The 14,854-nt window shown below is 43.0% G+C and overlaps 1 protein-coding gene across 1 annotated transcript; it reads left to right on the forward strand.

Moving 5' to 3' along the window:
- Positions 1–8,943: 8,943 nt before the first annotated feature.
- On the forward strand, positions 8,944–9,885 carry LOC138448577 (olfactory receptor 6B9-like). The gene has a single exon (XM_069604706.1). The coding sequence runs from the start codon at positions 8,944–8,946 to the stop codon at positions 9,883–9,885; it is 942 nt and encodes a 313-aa protein (XP_069460807.1).
- Positions 9,886–14,854: the final 4,969 nt, after the last annotated feature.

A 14,854-nucleotide genomic window follows, 5' to 3' on the forward strand; every position in this document is an offset into this window, starting at 1 on the left:
TTACCACTCCGAACTGCATCGCCTTAGCGAGAGCTCTAGTCCTTTCAAAACTTGATTATTGTAACACGCTTTATCTAGGAACCAACCAATGGAACCTAAATAAGATGCAAATAATACAAAATAATGCCAGCTTTGAACATCCCATGATCACAACACATCTCCGAACCTAGACACAATCTGGCTATCTGTCAATCAAAGGGTTGTTTCAAAACCCTGTCACTTACACGCAACACATCAGATCGACCTACCAGAACTGCTCAGGCACACTGCCTCAAGATCCCTAGGTTCAAATTACAGAAGGCAGGAGGTAGCAGCTTTCCTGTATTAGCAGCTAAAATGTGGAACGCTCTTCCTATAATTATAAGAACCGAACCAACCTACCATATATTCAGGAAAAATGTAGAGATGTGGCTTCTTGAGCAAGGACATTAGAAATTTCTCTCTGCACTGACTATTTCTTGAACCCTTTTCTTGCACTGTTACTGTACCTGTTGTAATATACGATTCTGCATGTAACAAATCTGGATGTAACTATGTAACTATGTAAATAACGTGCCCAGATGCCCAAGGGCTTGGTGTGCTATACAAATAAACAAAATACAAATACATAAACAAACACATTCTCCCTAAACCCACTCTTTACCTCAACCCAGTCACTCATTTCACTCCACTCTCCCTGATCCCACGGTTCATCTCCCCAATCACCCCACTCTAGCTCACCTCCATTACCAACTCTTCCCAATATCACTCACCCAAATCAACCTCAACCCAGTCACCCACTCTCTAACCCCACTCCACCTCACCCTCTCATCACAATCTACCTCACCCCACTGTCCCTGATACCACTCTTCCACATCCCACTGACTCGCATGTTACGGTCCTCATTCTTCCTCACCTAACTCACCCCACTCTTCCTGACCCCACTGTTGCTCACCACACTCGTTCACTTTCCATACCCCACCAATTCACCCTATACTGACCCCTATCAATCTCACCCCATTCTTCCTGACTCCACTCTTCCTGGCCCAACTGAACCGTGCCTAATAATACTCACACCACCCTACCTCACCACATGCTACCTCACCTGCCTCAGCCACTCTACCGAAACATACTCATACAGCCTTCTTCACCCCATTCTTATTGACCCTATTCATCTTATGCTCCCTCATCTCACTCTACTGCACCCCTCTCTACCTGACTCATTTCACTCCACTCTTCCTTACCCCATACTTCCTCACCCCACTCTACCTGACCCTACTCTTCCTTATCACTTCCTCACCCCCACTCTACCAAGTCACTTGTTGCTTGACCACACTCATCTACCCACTCCCCACTCTACCTCACCCCACCCACACTAAGCTTCCACTCTACCGGTCCTTATTCTACCTCATCTGATTCACGCTACTCTTTTTGAACCCACTCTTTTTTGCCCCACGCATCCCACTCTACCTCATCTCTCTCACTCATTCTTTCTCATTACACTCTTCTAAACTCCACTCTTACTGGACACACTATACCTCACCCCAGTCAACCATTGTTTCTCACCCAGCTTGTTAAGTTGGATTTCTAAACTCTGACCTGGTGGGTAGAAGTTTAGGAGGCCACCCAAGCCAGACCAATCAAGGTAGTTTAGCAGGCGATCAAGACTAGGGGCCTCATTACGAGGTGGGCGGTAAGGGGTTAACAGTGCTGGTAAAGGTGCCAGAGCCGTTAATCCCTTACCGCCCTATTATGAGGTCCGCTCGCGGGACCCGCTCTGGACACCTGGTTTTACCAGACGTCCTTAGCGGGTCCCGCGAGCGGCCCAGCATGCTAACAACAGGCACGTCATTAACGGGCCCGTTGTTAGCATGCTCCCCATTCTCATTGAGCCCTATGGGGGCTCCCATGGGAATGGGGACAGTCTGGGTTCAGGTTCAATGAATGGGGAAATACCAGGCCCTCCAAGATCGGAATGGCCCGGTATTTCCCCATTCAGGGAACCCGGACCCGAATTTGGAGGAAGCCATGGCCTTATTTAGGGCATGACTACCTCCAAACTCGTAATGATGCCCTAGGTCTAAGAACGGGTGAGTGTGATCAGAAGCCCAGAATGAGCACACACTGCAACAACAGAACACAAGCAACAGAATACTCTTAAACAGTTGTATATAAAATAAGCCTTATAATCGAACACAAATAACCACAGTAACAGAGAAACAGCTACCACACATGCGTTTCATTATGTAACATATCTGCAATCACTTTTAGCCTAATGCAAGATGGGGGAACACACATCCACAACCTGTTACAGAAGGGGGGTTAACACAATTACTGTATTGGGTGATCTTCAGTATCCAACCCTACGAAGTGGTGGACCTTGCCCTAATAAATACAGCAGCGTGTTTACTGTCCTGCATAGGAGCGACAATGGTACCTTTTTAGGGGGCTGTAGCAGTTCAGGAAGGGGCTTGTGGTGATGAAGATTAAAGTCCTAGGCCCTCATTACGTGTTTGGAGGCAACCATGCACCTAAATAAGGGCATGGCTACCCCAAACGTGGGTCCGGGTTCCCTGAATGGGGAAATACCAGGCCATTCCGACCTTGGAGGGCCCGGTATTTCCCCATTCAGGGAACCCTGACCCGGTCCATCCCCATTCCCTTTAGGGAATGGGAGCATGCTAACAATGGGCCCGTTAATGACAGGCCCGTTGTTATAATGCTGGACCACTCGCGGGTCCCGCTAAGGACGTCTGGTAAAACCAGGTAGACCTCGTAATAGGGCGGTAAGGGGTTAACGGCCCCAGCACCTTTACCGGTGCCATTAACCCCTTACCGCCCTCTTCGTAATGAGGACCCTATTATTCGAGGAGGGTATGACCTAGCAGGTGGAGTGACTTTCAAGGTTCGGGAATAGTTAGGGATCGCAGGCTGTCCCAGCCAAAGTGAGGATGTTAAGCAATCCTCGTGTGTAAAAGAACAATGGATGTGCCAGGGGCTACCGGTTAGTTAAGCAAGTACTCACCACCCCTTGGCACACTCCAGACCAAACTTTGCCAGTTCAGTCGAAGTCACTGGTAGATTCAAACCCTGCCTTTACTCGTGTTCTGGCCCTCGGAGGTATGGGGGCAGTCCATGTCTACATTTGAAAAAATGGAGAGGAAGTGATAGAAGAGACAAGATGAAAAAGGAAGCAATGAAATAGAAAGTAAGTATTGATAATGATATTGATATTCTATTTCTATTGCGCTCGTACACAAGTGTTTCAGAGAGCGACACGGCAAGGGAGGGGAACAGGGGAGAACAAAACAACGATCTTACTAGACCCAGTGACACTGAGAATGCGCAAGTGCATGGGAGGGGGGGAGAGTATGATAGAAGACCAATTGGGTAAGGAAAAGATGTGACAAATCGAGGAATTTTAGACTGAACGAAGAGGGAGAAGATGGGAGGCAGGAAGACCGAGCAATAGGGATGAGCCGTAATCAATACGGGAAAAGACAAGAAAATAAAGAAGATTTTTTTGTAGCTTGAAAAGAGAGATGGGGTGAGTATGATGGATGTTGAAAAGCGCGTAATGACAAGAGCGCGCAATAGAAGAAATGTGAAGGGAAAATGAGAGAACGGGATGAAAGAGAATGCCCAGGTTACGCACAGATGGTGAGAAAGAGAGAGAAAACTGAGGAAAAGAGGGAGACATAGAATCACTTGATCATCTGGTATAATTTGATTAGTTAACACAGAAACACAGGTTGGACTTAGCCTTTACAAGCTATCTGTTTCAGAAAGTTGGGTCTCTTCTGAAATGTCACTGAAGGCTGTGGCTCTCTGAATCCTGAAGGAGCAGGGCCTGGAGGATACTTCTGACCCAGAAGATATTGAGCTGCCTGGGTAAGGAAGCTAGCAGGTACTTTGAAGACTAAACAAGGCTTTAAATCTGGTTTTCGGTCCTAGAAATTGGCACGTTGTTCATTTTCAACATTCTGATTGTCAATGATTGCTTGAAGAACTGCCAGTCTGCCTTGAAACACGCAGTAAACAACTGTCAGATACCTTCTCCCTGAAAGAGTTAACTGCTCATTGTGCTTTTGATGGTTTCAATATTTGGGGGGCTAAAATAAGCCATCTATACCCATGTTTACAATATTTGCCTGTGATACATTGATGTTGATTGCTTTTAGGTTGTCCTTAGTCAACTGTTCATACAAGCCATGGATTTTGTTTTGTTTTTGCCAGAATGTTTAACCCTTAATAGAGGTGGTCCATATAACCTCATCTGTCCCCTGGGTTGCGTATCCACAGCATTATGATTGTGAGTATGTTTTTTTTTATTTTACTGGGCAACAATATCTACATGCACATTTCCTTTTGGTAGTAGGTAACTGTAAAATTTTAGAAATAATAATACGAGTAGATTGCAGGGTATCTACTCAGCTACTTTATTTCAAATTTTATAAACTGTATGTTGTTTGACGATTCTATACTATAGTCTCTGTAGGGAGAGACCACCAGACAACCAGACAACCAGACAAAAAAACACTCCACTTCAGGAAAAAGGATTGGTGCACCAATTTTCTAGGAAAACAAGGATTATTTTGTATTCGAAAAGGAATAAGGTATCAGAGCGTCCGGTGGAACCCAATTGACAGTGAGCTCTCTGTTAGTTCAACACATGTACAGTAATTTTAAAGATGGAGAGCGTCACTCAAGATGGAAGCTATAAACAGTGTTATCTGACCATTCTCATTGGCTAACACCTATATACACATTAATGACCCCCTATAGACCCTTAACACATTGGCCATATTCTAATCTATCCAGCCCCTTAACACATGGTTCCGCTACTCTGTCACTTTGGTTCCCAGTTACCTAGGATGTTACCCACCTCATTGGCCAGGTCACATGGTGCCCAGTGTATCTCTCAGAGGCAAAATTGGCCATTTGAAGTAACATTAGTCTATTCCTGATACCAGACATATAGGCACCCAAGGACTGCCTCCCCATCTATGAACTATATGTGTTGGCATCACCTCTTGCTCCTTGTATCATAAATGACAGGATGTTCTGGTCCTTCCCACCCCCTTTATCTGCTTCCAACCCCAGGTATCCACCCCTGTCTTCTAGAGGACCACATTAATCAGCCTTTTTCTTATAAATGTATGTACTATGTTCCCCAGCGATCTGGTAAATCAAATGAGGCGGCCATCTACTCAGCCCTAACTCCTATGGATTTGTCCTTCGGGAAGGCCACAGCCCCACCCTCGTTCTGCCATTCACAGTCCAGTCTTTGTATGCCAAGGGCTGGTAGTTGAATACAATTAGACCTTTGAAAGGTTAAGCTCGGATGCCACTATTTGATGCTTCTTTACTGAGGAGTGGGCTACTTTCAGATCTTTGTTACACCACACCACTGCACTGCTAGGCCTCACTTCCAATATGGTGGTGTTTAAGTCTTCCCCCCACCCCGGCCCTGTGTCTGCACAACCCTTTCCACACAATGTCAACTCAAATACAATTATTGTTTCACGACCACTACTCACTATGTCTATACTTGGGCCTACATGGAAACCTCTGCAACTACCTTGAAGATACATTTGTTGCCTACACGTCTATCATATGTTTTGCTTCCAACTGCAATCCCTGCACGCCTACTGCTGTGCACCTTCAATTTATCATATGCTAATATATTTTCCTTAGTCTGTACCTCTTAGCCATGCTGGGACATCCCAAAATCTCATATATATTATCTCTAGAAGAGAATGCATATACATAAGAGCTACACAAGCGAGCGAGAGCATGTGTAATGTTTTTCTATTCATGATTATGCAGTGCAATGCAAACCCATGTTGAGTTAGTTATACAACCGTGTAGGGAAGATATTGTTAGCATCTAATACTTGTCATATGCACAATTGTAATAAGCATTGACACATAGATTCTGCCAAACGTAGATGCACAACAATATCTTTGAACAATATTAAGCCTGTCAGGTGCTTAGATAGCAGTTTCTCTTGAATTAAAGTGCCTTGCTTCGGGTGCAGCACTATTCCCTGCTGCAAAGCCTGACCCAGCTGTTCAATTAGATGTTGTTCTGGTTGGAAGTTAGGCTCTGAGATTCAGGGTCTGATGTAACTCATGACAGCATCTTCCATCTTAGTTCTCAGCTCACACCTCTTTTCTGACACAAAATGTATATTGTAGGGTTGGTGCCAGCTGGGGATAGAATTGCAAGAAAACCCTAGATTACAATAGAAGGTTTATGGAGAAAAAATCATGGTGGTTTGGGCTGGCTCCCTTAAATATTGCAGCCCTGCCCATGCGTGTTTCTCTCCAGGTTGCTGGAGCCCTGTCAAAGCGTTTTTCTCTACAGGTTACTGTTTCCTGACATTCTTCGGATGCAGCCCCATTGAATATAGGCAATGAGATAGCACTGTGAGCTGAGCACTTTCCCCTGATATCTGTGTACAGCCTGCTGTGGCTTTGAAACCTGGCAGGGTCAACTCAGCCTTCCCTCCTTCTGAGGTCAATAAATTGAGTACCACTCCATGGGATAATATCTTCTGTTATTTCAGCACTCTGAGACCTATGGGTGTTTAGAACTGTATAAGAAATATCTTATTATGCTGCTGTGACTTTTGCTGCTAGTTGATTGTTTTCTCTCCTTTTCCTCCCTGGACAGAGGCATCACCAACCTCCACCAACCCTCCCAAATACACAGCTCTCCCAGGGTGGACTTTGTAAGAAAGGTTTGTTTGCCAAAATGCAGAGAATTAGTTTATAACCACTTCTCTTTTGCTATACTTTTTATTTCAGGATCTTTGGCTAGTGAACTACCAGACTTTATACTGCACTATGCAAACTAGATTTCCACAGTGAAAGTTGTAAACTGAATAAGCCATGTAACAACAGACCAACACACAAGCATTCTGAATTATGCCCTCAGGAACTTTAATATTAATTCAGCAAACCAAAGAAAAAATATGCAGCAAAGAGTTATATTCTCAGCGAACACATACAAAAAACAGGAAGAAAAAAATATAAACACAGCTTTGCAAACACACAGTTTTAATTATTCATCAGTACATTTATATTCACAGTTATATTGGCATACTTATAAACACACTTGATAACCTCCACCCAAGACAGTGATTTAGCTTTCCATTAAGTGAAAAAAGCTACATATTAGAAAACTTGGCAGAAGACCTGCAACCTGTATGCACAACCTTGGAAGTATAACTGACACATTTTAACACTCCTGCAACACTCCCCCTTTCTCAACAAGTTACCATTTGCGCATGGCCAAACACATGTGTCTTTCGGTACCTCAAGAACAAATGCGTCCTTGACCTTTTGTGCCTAATTTGACACTTCACTAATTAGACTATGGGGATCCCTAATTAATTGTTTTTACAATTTTTATCACCTTTACTCACCAAGAGTTTGGTGTCTGAAGGTTCTGTCTACACTGGCGAACAATCATTTTTTTCACGGCTGCTCTCTCTGGCCTCCACAATCTCCTGCCTCCAGTATTACAGCAAGCTCTCAGCCATCTCCCATTTCCTACCTGTAGCGTCACAGCTAAAACCAGCTAGCCAGGGACTGAGCCAACTTCCTTAATTTTTCTACTTTTCCTTCTCTCTGTCTTTGCTCTTTCCATATCTACCCAACGTCTCCCTCCTTTCCTCAGCTTTTAAGCTAATTTTCTTTCATCACCGTTCTGCATATAGTTTAGCATCTATGCTTTTTCATTTCTCCATCCATTCTTAGATAACATTGTGATGTCGCTGTTCAATTGCCACCCAACATTTAGCCAACACCCCTAGTAGTTGACTTACAGCAGCTTGAACAGTGACATTGTTCTTTCCAGAGTTCATTCTGCTGCCTCACTGTGCTTTGAATCCAGCATCCGCAAGGCCCACTGCTGTACAGCATTCAAATGTTGCATTTATTTCCTAAGGTAACATCTCAACATGACTGTTCATGCACTGGGAGCCAGCGTATGGCCTGAGCAAACCTACTCTGGCCCAGTCTAATTACTAATGCAGGTAGTATTACAATTAGTTGGTATTGTTAGCAGTGTTAGTAGTTAGTCATGTTAACGTTGTAAGCACCCTGTTTTATGCTATACTATGCTATACATCTGTTACATTTCCCTGGTTGGTCTCCCTACATAATCCTACAGTAAAGGGCATCCCGATATATGGGAGTAAACAGTTATACAGGGCAATAGATACATGGCTTGAACCTGAAACTTGCTTTGTAATGTTACTAACTGCACATGTGTCCAGCTAAATGCAAACTCACACTTGGAAAGAGCCATGTCTTTGACTTATTTATGCATGTTGGACATATTCGGAGCTAGCTGTGGTGCTTGATGTGTTTCATCAAGGCCACATTGTCAGTGGAATAGCCTGGACGTTTGTGGAAACCTCAAATTCATCATAGATCCTTGAGGAAATTATATATTGCCTATAAAGTATGCAGACATGATAACCCATGTTCTTCCATTGTGCCTGCATATTTGTCTAGGGCATAATGTTCCAGGTAGTGTTTGCAATGTAGAATTCAGGCTACTGTCAATGTTAATGCAATTAATTTAGTTATGATCATAAAACACCTTTGTAGAATCATTAATTGCTGATTTGTGTGGTGGAACATATCTGTTAGTCTTTTTGGGCTGTGTACGTTAGCACAATTCTGATGGCATGAAGTGTAGTGTGAACTTGACTTTTAAGATAAAGAAAGTGTGGAATGCTGTAAATGTGATGTTCATAAAACAGTATGCACAGTTGTTAGCTGCAGCTAATCCAGATGGAGCAATTGTTCAGATCTCATTATCTACTACTGAAAATTCACATTCTGCAAAGTGAACTCGTTTACTAGCCACCAACTCTCATCTAACACGCATCTCTAATTTATACTATTAATGCATGCCTTTTTTAATTTTCTTAAACAGAAGACAAACATGGCTGCCACAAGATGTGCAGAGAATGCAACAAATGTGGACGAATTCCTTCTTGTGGGACTGCACATTCTTCCAGAGTTGAAGCAGTTTTTCTTTGTCATATTCCTAATGATTTATGTGCTCACTCTTGCTGGTAATAGCCTTATTGTGGTTACAGTTTTTGCTAGCGATCATCTTCACTCTCCGATGTTCTTTCTTCTGAGCAATTTCTCCTTCTTGGAAATCTGGTACTCCACTAGTACTGCTCCCAGCATGCTCTCAGGAATTTTAGCAGACGGCAATAGCATCTCGTTTGCTGGATGCCTCATGCAGTTCTACTTCTTTACGTGTTTCGCTGCTATTGAGTGTTTTCTTTTGACAGTGATGGCTTATGACAGATACACCGCTATATGTTTCCCTTTACATTACACCACCCTCATGGACCGAAGACAGTGCCTGAAGCTCACGTCCATTGCCTGGGCAGGAGGCTTCACGTTGCCCTTTGTAACACTCATCTTGCTTTGCAGATTAAAATTCTCAGGTGAAAAACTGATCAACCACTTCTTCTGTGAGTTTTCACCTCTCCTCAAAGCTACCTGCTCCGACACCTCCTTCTTAGAAGTCTATGTTTTTTTCATCTACTTTGTTATTCTTTTAGTGCCGTTTATCCTTATCGTCATGTCGTATGCGTACATCATGTCGGCCATCTTTAAAATCTCATCAGCCACTGGGAGACATAAGGCCTTCTCCACCTGCAGTTCCCACCTCACTGTGGTCAGTGCCTACTTTGGACCACTCATTGCCATCTATGCAACACCAACGTCAGAGAGCTCCCGTAACCTGAGCAAAGGCTTATCAGTACTGTACTCTGCGATAACACCACTGCTCAACCCTATCATATACACCCTCAGAAACAAGGAAATCAGGGAGGCCTGGAGGAAGTCTTTCCATAAGACATCTTGATTGGAAGAATGTCAAGAATGCATGAATGCACATTTTCCAGCTGAAAGTATTGCCTTTCAAAATGAAAGAAATAATTGTATTAAAATCTGCCAAATGTTCTGTCGTATCAAGTGACATTAAATCATGTAATGATCTGATATCAGTTTCCTATAGTTTTCCTATAAGTATGGTGTATTATATTCAAGACACTAACACCATGATTGTTGTAGAGCAAGGAAAAGAATAGTTCCCTAAAACATTATGTATATGCAAACATGAACTTAAAATAGGTGCATATGTGGTGAGTAGAAGCTGTAAATAAACAATACTGAAAATAGCTACACATAAAATGACTACATAATAAATATGTGTAATTAATTCTCTATTTAGACCCCATAAATCAAATATATAAACATGTGTTACTGGTAGAATGTTTAAATGCTGAACGGATATATACATTGAGTTGTTTGTAGATATTGTTTCTACTTCAATTAAAAAGGTTTACAACAAAAACCATGCATTCTGATATTTGGAATTCATAAGTCATACTTTATATTTTACGATATATAAATGAAGCACTAGAACACATTCTTTAAGGCCAGTCATGACTAGAAAGAGTGTTCTGAGTGCAGGTTTGAAGTCAGGGAAAATGTCCCTTTTTGTTTAACCTCTGGTTTAGTGAGCTGCAACTGTGGGGCTTAAGGAGGGTGGAATTAGGGATATGAAAATCAGTGCAGAGGTGTTGAAGTGTCGGATGGAGTAGGGCTTCTGACTGCAGGGTGTGAGTGGAGTGGAAGGGATACAACGAGATAGGGTTGGCCATGTAGAGGAAACAGGACAGATTGCAAGAAAGGTCTTAAAGACTAGGAGGAGGTGTGTAAAGAGGAAATTGCCCCCATAGAGATTCAGATGCATGAATATGGTGGGAGGTGTAGAAGAGACACAAAGGAGGCTACAGAAAATGTGAATGGCAAAGAATAAAATTGCATTGAGGGGGAAGCCGGAAAGAGAAAGTCCCATGAGGAGGCCATAGCCATAGGCACAACAGCAAAGGTCCAGAGTGTAGATCACTGGTTTAGTAGAGTGTAAGTGAGGTGAGTATGAGTCTTGAGGATATACTGAGTATTTAGGCTGGCTACTGTGGAAAAGAAGCTAATGAAATTCTGGAGAATTTGATGGATATCAAAGACAACCTAGAGTTTTGGAACAACTAAGAGCTGCAGTGAGGAGATCATCAAGAATGGATAGGGTGAGAGAAAGCAGGGGAGGTATTTCTGTACTGATTTATACCGTCCTGCATTGAGAAGTTCCCAACACTTGAATCAGCCTTCACTCGCACGCAGCATCCACCATTAAGCGTTATTACATATCCACCTCCTAATCTTACCAGAACCAGTACTTATCTTGCATTGTTACTGTAACATCTGTATTGTAATAGCCACTATTGTAAGATGCTGCTCCATTGTCTTGTATGACAACTGGCTTAGCACACCGACTACTGAGTGGTGCCACGGTTGTGATTATTATGTCCACGCACTCACCTGACCTGATGTCCCCAGTACTGTAAGTGTTATCCTATGATTTATACTTGTAAGCGATATTCAATCAGCACTACAGCTACGTCAATGCCTAGTCTGGGATGCTGAGGAAAACCCTTATTGATGTATTTTTATGTCCAGTTCAGTACTCTGGATGACAACCGTTGTATAACACCCCCCTCTTAGAATCCCCCTGACCCCACTGAGCCAAGAAGTAGGTTTGTTTTGCAAATTAAAAGGTTTATTTGGACAATTCAACAATATATATCTATCACACTTTTATAATATATTAATATCTGGTAGTACACTAAGACATATGATGTGGATCCACAATGGGTAATGTTACAGTGGTACACTTGATTACTTAGGAGTAGTATAGAGGATGGGGTAGCTGAAAATGCTTTATGGTTTCAAGGAAATGCAATGATGAATGAAATGCAGTACAGAAATAACTATGATTTTAGCAAAAGGCAATATGATCACTGTTTCTTTTGACAATTCACTCCTCCCCCTATGCAATACAAGAAATGGAAGGAGAGCACACAGTCTTCAAGAATCCCACAAATCACACTTTATAATGCAATACACAGTTCCAGTTCCCCCAGCAAGCTTAGAGAAAACAGGGATGAGTTTTAAGCACACGCGAATTACTTTAATGTGGATTGCAAGGAAGTGAAAAGGTGCTAAAATTGCTTTTAATTCCCTCTAGAGGTTCAGGGTGAGTGAGAGATGCTTGTTGGTATTAGTTCAGGCTCACTTTAGCAATGCCCTATGAGTTACCAGGTTCCAAACGGATTTTAACAAAGAGAAGCAAAAAGCTGCTGATTTCTACAGATGAAGAAATCGGGCGAAATCGCAAATTGCGGTAAATTTCGCAAGTGCGTGTCTCGCGATTATGGAAAAAGTATAGGGAGTAGGAAGTCGGTTCTAGGTTCATTGGAAAGCCTAGATTCTAAGCTTTCAGATGAAAGTTAAATTTCGTTCCTAAAACGCTCCAAACGGTTCAAGAGATACGGACGATTTAATAAAGGTAGATTTTCGGATTTAAAGTAAAACTCAAAATGACAGGTGACAGCTTGCAGCTGCAGAATTGACAGGTGACAGTTGTGCAGCTTTAAAAATGACAGATGACAGGATTTCTAGGAGGCTGTTCTAATTAGGTTAAAATAGCTTGAATTAGATTATTTTAACTAAGAGATTGGGTTCTGCACAGTTCTGGTGGATACTCACTCCTAATTTTGAAATGAATGGGCCTCGTCACGGATCTGGTTAACTGGACTGGACTCTGGTTCTGGTCTCGGCACTTCACAGCAATCTGGGTCAGCTCTCTGGATATAGCGGCCTGTGGTTCTCTGGATCTCTGGTCTGCTTCCGGTCCGGATCAAGTGGATTCTGGATGTAACACTGCTTTCTGGGTACTGGCAAATGTTCTTGGCAAAAGTTCAAACAGCTCGCCCGGCTGTTGAATAGTTTGGTTGGTTTTGAGGCCTGCTGAAGAGGATTCAGCTGGTGGATTCAGGCCTCTCTGCTACAAATTCTGGAGTTAATTTCTGCTACAGGTTCTGGAGATTGATGGATTTGAAGTCTGGGTCTCTGGATGTGAAGTCGTCGGTCAGCATGCTCCGCAGCAAATGGAATTGAATGTCCCTACCTGTCCCAGCAGTCTCTTTTTATGTGTTTTGAAAATGGGTGTGTGCCTGGGCCTAGCTAAGCCTGCCCCTCTCTACTTGCCATTGGCCCAATTCTCCCCTCTCCCATGATTGGGGGAAGGAAATGGATTGTCATCATGATGAGGTCTGTTTATTGGTCAGAGGATCCTCCCCTGGTCAATTTGCTCACAAATCTATTTCTGACCTAAATACACATTTATCTATGTACCATTTTTCTATTATTATAGGTCTAGTTAACATATTTTCTGTAGCACCAAACCATCCGATCCCTGTCTTTGTACGATGTCGTGTCCACTGATGACAGAATTCTCCCCTTTTCATCCAGATAACGACCTCTAAACCCTTCCAGATTTTACACAAATGTGCACCGGGGATATGGGTTACAGATGATAAAGTGTCAGATTTTTAACATGCATACATTTGGAGTAACAACCTTTTTTCCGCTACTATCCCCAGGAACATACCACAGGGTCCTAACACCTCTTAAAATGTGCACAGAAAAATCACAAGAATAATGATATTATTTATATAATTTTGACAGGTCTGTACTATGAATTATCCATCGTTTTAAAAGTATGCCCCGGTCAAAAAGGGATGTGGCTTCCCACATCACATGGTGGAATAACTGGTTTATCCACTTCCCTCAAGCTCAGCTGCTAGCAGAGGCACTGCCCCTCCCAGTTTTCCCAAGAGGAAGCCACTTTACGGCCCCCCCAATATAACATTTGCCTGAGTCCAGGGCAAGGCTTTGTTCAACCTCCTGCAGTCTGCAGGTCCCCTCTCTTAATTCAATCAGGGAGGTGTGAGCTCCTTTTGGCAGGGGCAGCAGGATGCAGCCAGGCCTGGGAAGAGTGGCTGAGCAGGTTTCTCCTGTCGGAGGTAGTTGTCAGGCAGAATTCAGCTAAATGTCACTTTAGTTCCCAGTTTAAATCAAACTTACACTTTTTACATATACATTAAATAATTACTTCCTTCAAATCATTTCAGAATATAGTTTTACATTGTATCCACCTCTTAGCAAGTCTTTCCTTGGCCTAGTTTCGGTTCATTTGTTCAGTTTTACACAAAAGTCTGGTGGTTTTAAAACGCCGGCTTTCTGATAGTGGTGAGTACCGGTATTGCAACCATTTTTGGGATTAAGAAAATGAATTCCCCACAGTTCTGAGTTGCTTTTTGGCAATCAGCATTGCCATTCCCAATGGTTTCAGGCTACTTTGTGTGTAGCCCAATGGTGGTTTTAGGCAGTGCCCTCCTGTGCTCACAACATAGGCAAAAATGGGTGGCAGCCTATTCTTCATGTTTTTCCTGTGCACTCTCTGGGGAGTTCTGGCCATCATGATGTTTTCCATGCTAGTACTGCACAGTTTTATGGTAGGTAGGGCTTGGATGCATGGGTAAAACATTCCACAAGCCCCCCCTCTTGCGATGGCCATTCTGTCCTTTCGCTGATGGAACTCTCAAGATCTGGGATGTTCGTCTCCTCTTCTTCCAATTCCATGAATGGCACAGTTCAGCATATTTTCCTCCCTCCGGTCGATCAATCAGTTCTCCTTGCTCGTCCTGATGGGAGGATTGGACGGTACCCCGGGCCCCTCGGGTCTCTGCTCCCGGTCCCCGGTCGTCCTCCTTGGCCAGTCTCCAGTTTTTCTTTCTGCTAGGATGACAAAGGAAAGCGGCAACACCTATTCGTAGACATTTCTTCCCCACCATTGATATGGTGGGGTGGCCTATACATTTTATAGTCAAAACATTTGCGTTCTTATTTTAACAAAAAAACAAGAT

Source organism: Ambystoma mexicanum, chromosome 1p (assembly GCF_040938575.1).
Source record: "Ambystoma mexicanum isolate Mex_15411 chromosome 1p, UKY_AmexF1_1, whole genome shotgun sequence".
NCBI classification, from domain to species: Eukaryota; Metazoa; Chordata; class Amphibia; order Caudata; family Ambystomatidae; genus Ambystoma; species Ambystoma mexicanum.

Excerpts from the sequence above, each read along its gene's own strand:
- LOC138448577 (XM_069604706.1), top strand. The coding sequence starts at position 8,944 with ATGGCTGCCACAAGATGTGCAGAGAATGCAACAAATGTGGACGAATTC.